General features: G+C 36.7%; 1 protein-coding gene across 3 annotated transcripts in view; it reads left to right on the top strand.

Moving 5' to 3' along the window:
- unc13bb (unc-13 homolog Bb (C. elegans)) overlaps positions 1-12,784 on the top strand; it is a 39,795-nt gene extending 27,011 nt beyond the window's left edge. Inside the window, exons 24-36 of one of the 3 annotated variants that reach the window (XM_067432943.1) lie at positions 3,119-3,139; positions 3,279-3,305; positions 4,204-4,224; positions 4,544-4,632; positions 5,768-5,914; positions 5,998-6,121; positions 6,396-6,446; positions 7,733-7,810; positions 7,895-8,042; positions 8,517-8,573; positions 9,710-9,802; positions 9,887-10,046; positions 11,083-12,784. In XM_067432943.1, coding sequence (XP_067289044.1) covers positions 3,119-3,139; positions 3,279-3,305; positions 4,204-4,224; positions 4,544-4,632; positions 5,768-5,914; positions 5,998-6,121; positions 6,396-6,446; positions 7,733-7,810; positions 7,895-8,042; positions 8,517-8,573; positions 9,710-9,802; positions 9,887-10,046; positions 11,083-11,368 — 1,302 coding nt within the window. In that variant the 3' untranslated portion in view covers positions 11,369-12,784. The remainder of the gene's footprint in view (positions 1-3,118; positions 3,140-3,278; positions 3,306-4,203; positions 4,225-4,543; positions 4,633-5,767; positions 5,915-5,997; positions 6,122-6,395; positions 6,447-7,732; positions 7,811-7,894; positions 8,043-8,516; positions 8,574-9,709; positions 9,803-9,886; positions 10,047-11,082) is intronic. The other 2 variants (XM_067432944.1, XM_067432945.1) reach the window with 2 other exon arrangements.
- The last annotated feature ends 480 nt before the right edge of the window (positions 12,785-13,264 follow it).

The raw sequence follows: 13,264 nt of genomic DNA, 5'->3' as shown, positions 1-13,264 counted from the left end.
TTGAGTCTGTGTTTCAGACTGGTAAGTTAAAGATTAGTGAAGTTGTGCATGTGTTTCTGTGCATTAGACAATAACATTGAGCTCTCCACATTGCTGATCTGTTTATTTTCGTTTTATTTTTATACGTTAGTTAGATTTATTATACTTAGCTTGTATTGCATTTATTCCTATTTTGGCTGACGTTAAAGCAGCATTTGTGTCTTTCCTCATCAGATTGCCTCAGAGGAAGCCAGGGTATGACTAGACCGCTCTAGAATTCAGATCTCTCTAGTTGGTAGTAGTGTTAGAGCTGTTGTGAATTAGTGTCAATCTAACGAGTTGAGTTTTCTCATAGTCAACATGATAGCAGACCTCAAAAATATGTAGCTTAAAGCATGTGATTAACATAAATGTTTTTTTTAAATAAGTTGGATGGAATAGTGGACCCTGAGGAGAAGGTGGGTATAGAATATACCGTTTGTACAGTATAAAAATTATTATATCTTTGGAATAGATAATAATAATAATAAATTAAATAATAGATTAAAAGGATAATAATAAAAGGAAGTATATTCTATACAAACGTTATAAAATATATATCTTTCTAGGCCTTGTATAGAAAGTATATTCTATACAAACGGTATATAAAACGGTATATAAAAAAATATTATATATATGGAAAGTTCCCATGTGAGTGTGTTGTGGCAGTTGAGTCTGTGTCTCAGGCTGGTTAGTTAAGGACTAACACATTGCTGATCTGTTTATTTTCCTTTTATTTTTATACATTAGTTAGATTCGTTAGATGGCAGCTCTAAGAAACCCAGTCACTTTCAGATTGTTGTGGTTGACTAAGTGTTGTCCTTTAGAAATAGTTTGACTCCCCTTTTCTTTGTAAATTTTTATTTTTTTATTTTGATAAAGACAATTTAGTGTCTATTTTCTGAATCAAATTTTAATATCTTATGCAATTTTATTTCTGAAGTATATATTTATTAGGTTTTTAGAATGTATCAATATTCAAATCCAATTTTTTTTTTTTACCGTGACAAGTTTGTATTCTTACAAACTTATTGCTTAATGATTCTGCTCTATTGGAGATATATTATTTACTTAACAATAGAAAAGCAACAGAGTTATTTTCTGTCTTTCTTTTTCAGATGTACAGTGGGTACGAAAATATATTTTATTGTATATATAATATATATATTTTTGCAGATTTATTAAAAAAGAAACACTGAAATATTACATAGTCCTAAGTAGTCAGACCCTTTGCTGTGACACTCATATTTAACTCAGGTGCTGTCCATTTCTTCTGATCATCCTTGAGATGGTTTTACACCTTCATTTCACAGTCCAGCTGTGTTTGATTATACTGATTGAACTTGATTAGGAAAGCCACACACCTGTCTATATAAGACCTTACACTGCATGTCAGAGCAAATGAGAATCATGAGGCCAAATTAACTGCCCGAAGAGCTAAGAGACAGAATTGTGGCAAGCTACAGATCTGTCCATGGTTACAAAAACAATCTTGCTTCCTTGAATAATGCTTCTAGTGCTTCTACTAAATACTGAGCAAAGGGTCTGACTACTTAGGACCATGTTTTTTTATTTTAATAAATCTGCGAAAATGTCAACAATTCTGTGTTTTTCTGTCAATACGATGTGTGTACATTAATGAGAAAAAATGAACATCAATTATTTAATCAAATAGCTGCAATATAACAGAGTAAAAATGTAAGGGGGTCTGAATACTTTCCGTACCCACTGTATATCAATCTCACCAAAATCAAATGCATCTCAGGTTTACTCTGCAGTGACAGTTTGTTGCTTAGGAAGGTGGTTCTTTTAGAGGCTCGTATTTGTATGGGCGGCTCATATTAGCTTCAGTACTTCAGTTCTGACTGTATGATCTGGCTTCTGTCCTCAGCTGGAAGAGAGTGAGGATGAGGAGGACGAGTTACAGGAGGTTTGTTATTGGATCATGTGTGCTGGATTCATAGTTGTTTCATCCATTATTGTCCTTTTAATCCAGCAATCTCCCAAGCGTCCCATTCCAGCCCACAGACACGCTGCTGTCCCAGTGCCAGCAGTCATCAGTCTGTCCTGATCAGCCGTGTCTGAACTGTGTGTGAACTCCCATCCGAGCCTAAGCCCCTCCCCTCCACACGTGAAGCCTTCAACAGTGGCTCACTGTGACCTTCATTTGTGTCTGTGTCCTATAGGGGACTTTGTTACCTTCTCTTCATACCATCCACCAGTCTCCAATAAGCTGAGACATCAAGACAAAATGTCAAGTGAATAAAGGGCAAATAAATAATAGCAGGCTTTACATAACAGTTTTTATTTAATGTACACTGGTGTTCAAAAGTTTGCAGCCAGTAAGTATTTATTTATTTATTTATTTATTTTAATTAAAATTTTATTTTAAACAAATCAATCATTTATTCGGCAAGGATGAATTAAACTGATCAAAAGTGAAATTTATATTTCATAAAAAGTGAGATTTATATTTCAAATAAATAAATGTTCTATTTAAAGACTATTTCCACTAAATTGTACAGCCAGTCATCATATTAGTATGATTTCTAATTCTAAAGAATCATGTAACACTTAAAACTGGAGTAATGAGGCTGAAAATTCAGCTTTGATCACAGGAATAAATTACATCTAGACATATATTAATTTAGAAAACAATGTTACTAATATATTGTTTTTAATGTTTTGTTGATCAAATAAATGCGGCCTTGTATAAGAGCATCAGAGATTTCTTTCAGAAACATGTTATAAAATCTTTTAAACAGTTTAAAATTGCAGTTTTAAATATATTTTGTATAATAATACAAGTATAATCACTATAAAAAAGTTTATGAATTTAATGTTAAAATGTATTAATTTCTTAAATATTCCAACATTGTACACCTCATTAAAAAAACAATATAATATTTAGTTTAACCTCCTAGAGGATCTTATTTTTTCCGATATGTATATATTTGATATTCATTCTTTTAACCATCACCCTAGTGTTGTTCCTTAAACAGAACAGTAATATTTTTTTTTTACTGTAGCTCTAAATGAAACGTGGATGATTAAAGACAGATTTTGATTTTGATTTTTTTTTTCTTAACCCTGCCCATAGATGGAGATCTCAGAGGACAAGGTGTGTATTTGAGGCCCTTGAGTCATTTCTTAGAAAGTGATTCATTTGTCCCTGATTTTGGCAAATTGCACATTCAAAAAATTATCTTGAATTGCACTTGGTACATAATCATAAAACATTTCTTTATATCCATGAAAAGCCTGAGAAAGCAGAAAGGAAGCAAAAGGTGAGGCCCAGTTCATTTATGCAATCCCTTTAATAGACCCTGATTTTTGTCTCAACCTTCCTATTGGTCTAGAAATCAAGCAAAATAACGGTTAATGTTATCGAAAGAACAAAAGATGCATTAAGACCAAGTGTTAAACATTTTGGGGTTGGCTTATTGTGCTAGAGTAACATTATTTCCAGCCAATAGGAGGATCATATGCAAATATCCCTGACTTTTATTGCTCATGGTTGGGCGAAGTAGTTAGCAGAATAGAGCGCTGCAGTGATGATGTATTTTAAGGCCAATCCCAAAAGTTAGCATCACCCTGGATCGAATTTTTCCATTTGGCTTTTGAATTATTGCAGGTAATAAGTTCTGTGGCCAACAAAAGTTTATGTTTACTCGTATACATTTTTTTTCCATCATGATAATCTTCAAAATTGAACACAACTTGTATGAAGTATGGGTTAAAATAGTTTGCAAGAAGGCAATGGTTATTATAGTTAAACCTTGGTAACTACAAATTAGCCATGGCGGTTATATAAATGGTAATCAATTAGCCAAAAAGCATGGTTATTATACTTTTACTATAATAAAACCATGGGGTTTTTTTTGTAAGGGGTTGTGTTAACCACAGACCTGATTTCAGGCATTTAACCACAAAATCATCGACTTCCGCACAATGGAACCGGAAGTGCTAAAATGCAGCCCCGTTTCTATTTTTTGGCCTACAAAAATACGTTGGCCCTGAAGCACTGAATTGCATCTGTACATACTTTAGACATTACTTACTAATAGTATTCTCTAGTTCCCCAGAAAGACTAAATCCATCACCCCTGTTCATTTATGGGGTTATGAAACAATTGTTGAAATGAATGAGAGTTAAACATCTTCCTTTACTTTGCTCTTTCTGAAGGTGGCGTTCAGCATTAATCAGGTGGGTTATGCAGCCAGTGCTATCATATGGTACACGTGTGTGTGTGTGTGTTTGAGAGCTCATAAACCGAGCACATATACAATAGAGGACTCTAGTTCTGCCTTTCTTCTTTTCCCTGACTCCTCTCACTGGGACTGTGTGAATTTTCGCAGACTTGTTTTGCCCCATCACCATAAACTGTGTTGTTCTTCACCCCCTCTGAACTGCCATACCATCCATGAAGCATTGGGGTTATGAAAATGGTGTTTGTGCACCGGGTGACATGATTTGATGGTGGAGAGCCACTGAACTAATCCGAGCTGTCTGTGTGTGTCTGCAGCTGGACACAGAGGCCAGTGACATCCTGAATGATCTACAGGTCAAGCTGAACAACGTCCTGGATGAGCTGAGCAGCACCTTTGGAAACACGTCAGTGTTTATATATCATGTACACACGAATGAATCTTATGAAAACAGACACATTGCAAAACCCTAAATAAAAAATATATTGTTTTTACAAAAAGGAATATAAGGTTTTTGCATTGACACGTTTTCTTTTGAACGTTTTCTCCATTCTCTCCTCCACAAACAGGCCAAACATTTAACTTTTTAAATTATTTATTATTGCCATTACTCTAGCATAGTATTTTTTTTTTTAAATGGAAGCATGTATTCTGCATAATTATTAGTCATATAATAATATTAGAAATATAATATAATAATATAAATATATTTAGCATAGATTAAAGGCAGCACAATAAATACAGACACAATGTATAAATACATCACAATTGCAGTTTATTAATTATAACGGGTAGAAAAGTGTGTGAGAAATCTCATATCATTACTGTAATACAGTATTTTTTATTTTCACAGGAAAATAATGGTTACTTTATTTTATTTCCTTACTCTACAGTGTAATTTATACATTTAAGTACTGAGTAATATTAAGAAACGCATATAGGTGTAGGGGAAGGAATAGGAGTCAGTTTAGGGTTAGTTTGTAATTATGTAATTATGCATATATTACTTTTTTTTTTACTTCAGTAAGTGCATGTAACATGTAAAAGATACACTGTTAACTAAAGAGTTACCAAAAACTGTAATACACTGGAATTGGTTTGTTAAAATAAGCATGAACAAAATGTAGTACAACAAATACCATAATATAAATACTTGGCCAACATGCATTGGAGAAAAAATCACTTATTTCCTAATGTGAATTTTCTCCAACTTTCAATTGTTTTACTTCAGTGGACAGTTAGAATGTTGTGAAGTTTCTGAATAAAAGAAGGATAAACAGATAAAAAGGGCAAACAGTGCAGATTTATTTTCATAGCCGACTTTGCTCATATTTACCAAGGGGGCCGATATTAGTGGAGGGCACTGTATCTGGTTGTGGATGCGTAGTACTAGTTTGACTTGCGTAATATCGCAATATCTGTTGAGTAAAGATTAAAAAGGCTTAAATTAATTTAAATGGAAATTCATTTGACACTTTTGCCCCTCTTACTGCAGACCAGGACGTTTCATCTTAATGTTAAACTCTGATCTTCCTCTGTAGTTTCCAGAGCCGTATTGATGACTGCATGCGTCAGATGGCCAGTCTGCTGTACCAGATCAAAGGTCCCGTCAACGCCAACAGCCGTAACCAGGTGGAGGCCGATTCTGATAACATGCTGCGGCCACTGATGGACTTCTTGGATGCAAAGTGAGTGAAACTCTCCTCACCTGTACAGAAACTGTTATTGGTGTACATGAAGCCTGTGCTGATCTCTGTGTATTTGTGAGCAGTTTGATGCTGTTTGCCTCGGTGTGTGAGAAAACTGTGCTGAAGAGAGTGCTGAAGGAGCTGTGGAGGATCGTGATGAACAGTCTTGAGAAGACCATTATCCTTCCTCAGGGCAATGACACCTTTGTAAGACCTTTGCATGACTGCAAGAGATTCTCACACTTTTTCCCGACAAAGGGGTTTAAATCAACTGATACTTTAGTTTTCCATTTAATGTTCTAAATGCTTCATTTGAAGAGATAGTGGTTCTATAGCAATCATTTTAGACTGAAATATTTTAAATGCTTCCTATTAGTAAAACATCATCTTAAGTAAAATGTTAACATCCAAAATGCATGTTTTACATGTGAAGATTTTCCAAACACTTCGATGCTGTAACACTTTTATCTCTTTCTGGCAGGGAATGATATTTTCAGCGGCTAAAGAACTGGGTCAGCTCTCCAAACTCAAGGTACCGCTCCAGGCTTGTTTAATCCGGACTATAATCTATTTAAACCAGCTCAGAGTTCAGCAAGTGAATACAGATGAAGAGTCTCAATTTAAATGATGTCTACATGTTTCTCCACCCTGCTCAGGGTTCTGAGCTGGAAAAACTAAATCTGAAATCTGCCAGTCTCATGTTAATCGTGTACCCATGGAGTAGTATTGCATCCTTCATATCTCTGAAGAGTATTTAGTTTTATCATATTTATAAAAGAAAGATATCAACCAGACTCGCTCTGGTTGATGTGCGTATACGTTCATCCGGTAGAAGTGCCCATACCAGCAATTTCGCCCTTTATGCTGTCATACAGGGCCAAACGGAAAAAAAACTTTAGAATCCTTAAGGAGTGTATTTGGCACAGAAATACTCCATCATACGTCCAACTAATTTTTTGACATTTTTGGCCATGTTTAGCATGAGAATCCAAATCTTAAACAGTGTAAATAAGTCCGAATGCATGAAATGGCATTAGTCCCCTCCTTTAATCCTTCTGAAAAGAAATGCTTATTTGAAATGACCATTAACCCATTAATAACACTTTATTTTATCGTTCTGTTTAATATTTTAGTTTGATAGTCAACCAATCATGATTTCAAATAGTATGGCTTATGCAAATATGATGTTGACTCATCCGGCGTGAGTTAAATTCCTATTTTCAGTTGTCAAGTCATCATAGTTAAGTCGCTGACATTAGCTTTCGGATCTCAGGAGTTTTTGTGGAGTTTAAAATATTATGATGAATGGCAGGTAATATCCAGAATGGTGTGTGTTTTGTTACCAGCTAAAATTGCAGGTTAGTGTAGAACCGCTACTATTCAGGAAATTGAATAGTACATTTTTGTTCTTGTAATTTGTAAAAAATTTTGTTTTTGTTTTGTATTTGTGATGTAAATGACTACATTGTGACCCTATATTTTGATTTGATTTTTTTTCTTGTTATTGTGACTTTTGTCTTGTAATTGTGACTTTATAGCAACAATGTGACCTTACATCTCACAATTACAACTTTATTTCTCATAATTCAAACTGTATTTTTCTTTCTTTCTTTTACTCTGGGGCAGAAATGGGTTAGAAATCTAAAAACATTAGTACATTACCGCTTCTATTTACTAGTTAATGACATCTAATCAGTGTTCAGATACTCCTGTCCATTGAGGTGAAAAATTGTTGTAGAGGTTTGGTTTGTATCAGAGGTTGTTTTTTGCATTGTGTGGGTTTTTTAAAAAAATGTAAAAAAATGTTTGCCTCTGCAGGATCACATGTCTGGTGACGCTAAAAGCCTGACTCCTAAGCAGTGTGCGGTCATGGACGTGGCCCTCGATACCATAAAGGTATACATGACATTTTCTTTAAAGCAGCTAAAAACGTTCATGTTGTTTGAATATTAATCTTTGGTTATTTACTATCCTCTGCAGCAATACTTCCATGCTGGAGGGAATGGATTGAAGAAGGCCTTCTTGGAGAAGAGTCCTGAACTGTCCTCATTGAGACATGCACTGTCCCTTTATACCCAGACCACCGACACACTCATCAAGACGTTTGTTACTTCTCAGCATGCTCAAGGTGAACACACAGACATGAACACACATCTAGTAAAACAATCTTCATACATATAACATCATAATATCGATATCAAAGGAATTGTATGACAATTCAGTCATCATTTCCAAACCTGTGAGTTAATTTCATGGAGCATAAAAGAAGATATTTTGAATAATGTTCACACTCTTTTTCCATAGTAAAGTTATATCATTATGATCACTCTTCAATTCATATATTTTGATATCTTAAATTTTCGTTTTCAAGAAATGCTTCACTAGGTGTCAGTATTGAGCTGTGGATCACTGTAGACGGGACTCGTTTGAATACTTTTTGTATAGAAACCTTTATCTCTTTAAGCTTTATCTGTCTCTCACTGCTTAATGTGGCTTAATGTGGCTCACTGCTTGTGGCTATGATTGTTGTTCTTGTTTTTAATGCTTTGCTTTTGATCGTTGTCTCTTTCACTGCTGCTTCTGTCTTTGTCTCTGCCCGAAGTGCATAATGGGAAGGGTATGAGGATAACACCCAGTGAGAAAATACAGCCCTCCAAGGGTAGGTCACCACAGACTCCCTGAGACCCAAATACCCTCACAGCCCCCTTCTCCAGATCCGTTCCTACATGTGTTTTGGGTTAATTCATCCTCTAATGGGAGAATCTCACAATCACTGTCATATTTCTAATAAATACATTTTATTTAGCATGAATGAACATTTTTAAGTAGTCAGTAGTCTTTAGTTACGTCACAGCTACAGTATGAGCCCTGATTTTAATGAGAGAGAGAGAGAGAGAGAGAGAGAGAGAGAGAGAGAGAGAGAGAGAGAGAGAGAGAGAGAGAGAGAGAGAGAGAGAGAGAGAGAGAGATTAAAAGTTAATGCAAAGAAAAGTTAGAGAAATGTTATGCACACATGGTCTTTAATGTCGATGCGAATTAAAAGTCACAAAAATCTCATTTTGTCATCATGGGGTCACATTTCTTGATGAGAATCTTCACCCAACAATCTCCCACTGAAATTTAGGCTCTGCTTTACCTTCATCATTGTCATCACTTTCTAATTATGTAAATGTGGTCCAGTTGGTTCATTCTTAATTCCCTCCTGTGTGCTTGTTTTTGTGAAATGTCAGGACACAAATATGTATAATGACATGATTATAAACAGGTATTACAAGGAGAGGGTGGAATATGAGGATATTACCCATGTCCTCACTTTTCAAAGTGCTTATAAATCATACAGAATTGTTTTTTTTTTTTTTTGAGAAAGTAAAAATGCAGAATGTTTCCTTTGATCCTGTGATAGGTTTAGAGGTAGGGGCAGTGAAGGGGGATAGAAAATATGGTTTGTATGGTATAAAAAACATTACGCCTATGAAATGTCCCCACATTTTACAAAGTGTGTTTGTGTGTGTGTGTGTGCGCGTGCGTGTGTGTGCATGTGTACCTACGTACCTGCTTAACCATATTTTGAGAACAAATTGGTACTCAAAAGTGAGCTAAACCTGACAAAACCTCCTTTTAGGGATATTTGAGCTTCCGTATTCCTTTTTTTTTTTTTTTTTTTTAATTGCCAAACTTTTTCTTTCTTTCTGGTTAGGTTATAGGATTTATAACTAGCTCAATATACATATATATATTTTTAAAAAGTCTGGATTATCCCCATTTAGAAAACTAATGAAATATATCTTTGTTTAGGCTCAGGAGTTGATAAACCAGTAGGGGAAGTATCCATACAGATTGACCTCTTTACTCACCCGGGCACAGGAGAGCATAAAGTTACAGTTAAAGGTATGTCTTTATTTCTTTTAAGTGAGCTTTGTCTGTTCCACAAGTGTAGTGTCTGATGGCTGAATCACATTTTTCTTCATCTAGTTGTGGCTGCAAACGATCTGAAGTGGCAGACGTCTGGAATGTTTCGGCCGTTTGTGGAAGCCACCATGATCGGCCCTCATCTCAGCGACAAGAAGCGCAGGTTCACCACCAAATCAAAGAACAACAGTTGGGCTCCCAAATTCAATGAGACCTTTCATTTGTGAGTGCAAAACCTTGTCATTCAGGACCAATTAGATTAGAAAGAGAGAACATGATAACTGCAAAGAAGTTGCCAAAGCATCAATAGGAATAAAACACCTGAAGGTTTAAAAGGCCTAACAGACTGTCAGTTAATTGTTACTAAGTGGTTGCTAAGGGTCGTGATGGATGGATGAATGGATATATAGATGGATGGATATATGGATGGTTGGATGGATGGATGGATGGATGGATGGATGGATGGAATGCATGATAGATAGATGGATGGGTGGATTGATAGGTGGATGGATGGATATATAGATGGATAGATATATAGATGGATGGATATATAGATGCATCGATGATAGATGGATGGATGGAATGCATGATAGATAGATGGATGGGTTGATTGATAGGTTGACAGGATATATGAATGGATGGATGGATGGATAGGTGGATATATAGATAGATATGGATGGGTGGATTGATTGATTGATTGGATGGCTGGATAGATCTATGAATAGATGGATTGGGTGGATAGATGATTGATGGATTGATGGGTGGGTGTATGGATGGATGGATGATAGATGGATAGAATACATGATAGATAGATGGATGGGTGGATTGATAGATGGATTGATTTATTTGATAGATGGATTGATTGAGTGGATAGATGTATGGATGGATGGATGTATGGATGGATGGATGGGTGATAGATAGACAGGTAGACAAAAAGATAGGTGGATGGAATTGATGATAGATAGATAGATAGATAGATAGATAGATAGATAGATAGATAGATAGATAGATAGATAGATGGATGGATGGATGGATGGATGGATGGATGGATAAGTGCATAAATGTGTAGATAGATGTATGGATGGATTGAATGATTGGTGAGTGAATTGATGGGTGGATATATGTGGGGATGGATGGAAGACTAGACATGGATGGATAGATGGACAGATGGAAGGGTGGATTGATGGACAGATGGGTAGAGTAGTTATATAAGTGGATATATGGATAGATGTAAATAATGAACCCCCCTTTGTCTGCAGTATTCTTGGAAACGAGGATGGGCCGGAGTGTTATGAGCTGCAGGTGTGTGTGAAGGACTACTGCTTCGGCCGCGCGGACCGTGTGGTCGGTATCGCCGTCATACAGCTGCGTGACGTCGCACCGAGGGCCAGCTGCGCCTGCTGGTGTCCGCTGGGCCCACGGATACACATCGATGACACGGGCCTCACCGTCATGCGCATCCTCTCCCAGCGCTCGGGCGACGAGGTGGCCAAAGAGTTCGTGAAACTCAAGTCGGAGACCCGCTCGGCCGAGGAGGGGAGGTGAGAGGACACTCTTCAGCAGCCGAAGACAAAATCTGAAACTCTTTTAGTTGTTGAATGGATAAACAAAGGCTAGATGTCAACACTGTCACCTTTCTGTGTCCACACCGATGTTTTCGCTGCACACCGACAACCACGTCTGTCCCACGGAAAAGGGCTTTCAGCGGCCATGTGACATTATAGAAAGAGCACTGTTGGTCTGAAAGTGAATGGGGAGTCATCCTGATAAAACAAATAAAGACATTCTTTTTTTCCCATGATTATAAACAATGAAAAACACTCACACCAAGCCACTGACAAACTAAGGACTAGTTAGGGTAGATGCCATATTATATAAAAAAAACAGACTGTGGTGGATTGGCTTACAGTAATGTGTTGTATTGTGCCAAAATAGGTGTTTTTTGTCCACTAGACATGTTTTACAGATATGTATTTGGGTGAATCTTATGAAAACAGACCACATTCTCCCTAAAACATACAATTCAATATAATATTACATGTTTAAAGAAATGTTTTCATTAATTCAATGTCAAGGCACATGACAGTAACACCAGGCATCTCTCTCTCACAACAACTTTTTGTTTGTGAGAAAAATTGTATCTATCTCTGACTTAAGGTCCTATGAGCATTCAGAATATTTGAATCTGTGATTTGACCTCCGACCATCAGATGGCGCTGTGAGTATCGGGACACTGGACACTTTTAGAGTACAGAGATTCCACGTCCATTCATGCACTTTGTCTCTGTAACCCCTTTTGCCATGTGTTTATAGCCTTATTTTGTTAATGCTGTGAATGTGTCAGTTTGAAATGTAATGATTATGAATGCTGCGGCTCCTGAGACAGTGTGTGTTAGTTTCCATGGGCCAGATCTTATTCACTTGGTGTTGTGGAGTGGATCGTTGCATGAATCAGAATATGTAATCAAATTCAAGTCGGGGTTTGTAGAGAGATATCGTACGTTTCACATCATGTCCAAGCCAGCTCGCACGTGACACATCCGTCAGCCGAATGTGTGCCTTTCTTACGGGCTTTGCGGCCGCTCGCATGATGGATGACCTGTTTGCACCTCAGCCCACAAATCTTCTGCCTCTTACGGTCACCATTCATTTCAAAGCGAGCGCAACTTCAGCCATCGTTTGACCAATAGGTGGCAGCAATAATCATGTTCACACCTACTTTTTTTGTGGTTCTATCGAATGACAATGCCGCATCGTCGGACAGTATTGAAGCTACAATGTGTGAATGCTTTTAGGGGAGTCGTGTAATACTTTTCAATACTTTATATTTATATAGTGGAATGAGACCGCTGAAAAATCAGCATCAACTGGGGACAGAAAATACGAAGTTAAAGGGATAGTTCACCCAAAAATGAAAATGTGATGTTTATCTGCTTACCCCCAGGGCATCCAACATATAGGCGACTTCTTTCTTCAGTGGAACACAAATGAAGATTTTTAACTCCAACCGCTGTAGTCTGTCAGTCATATAATGCATGTGTATGGCATTATGAGAGTTAAAAAAACACGCACAAACAAATACAAACTAAACCCTGCGGCTCGTGATGACACATTGAGGTCTTAAGACACAAAACGATCGTATTTGAGGTGATAAATTATATAAATACTGTTCAGTTTATCACACAAACTGATCATTTTGTGTCTTAAGACCTCAATGTGTCGTCACGAGCCGCAGGGTTTAATATGGATTTGTATGTGCATTTTTTTTTTCTTTTTTTTTTACCATTCACATGCATTATATGACTGACAGACTGCAACGGTTGGAGTTCAAAATCTTCATTTGTGTTCTACTGAAGAAACAAACCTATATGTTGGATGACCTGGGGTAAGCAGATAAACATCAAATTTTCATTTTTGTGTGAATTATCCCTTTAACAAATA

Source organism: Pseudorasbora parva, chromosome 23 (assembly GCF_024679245.1).
Source record: "Pseudorasbora parva isolate DD20220531a chromosome 23, ASM2467924v1, whole genome shotgun sequence".
NCBI lineage: Eukaryota > Metazoa > Chordata > Actinopteri > Cypriniformes > Gobionidae > Pseudorasbora > Pseudorasbora parva.
The sequence above is the reverse complement of the archived record's forward strand: the minus strand, read 5'-3'. Positions and strand labels throughout refer to the sequence as shown.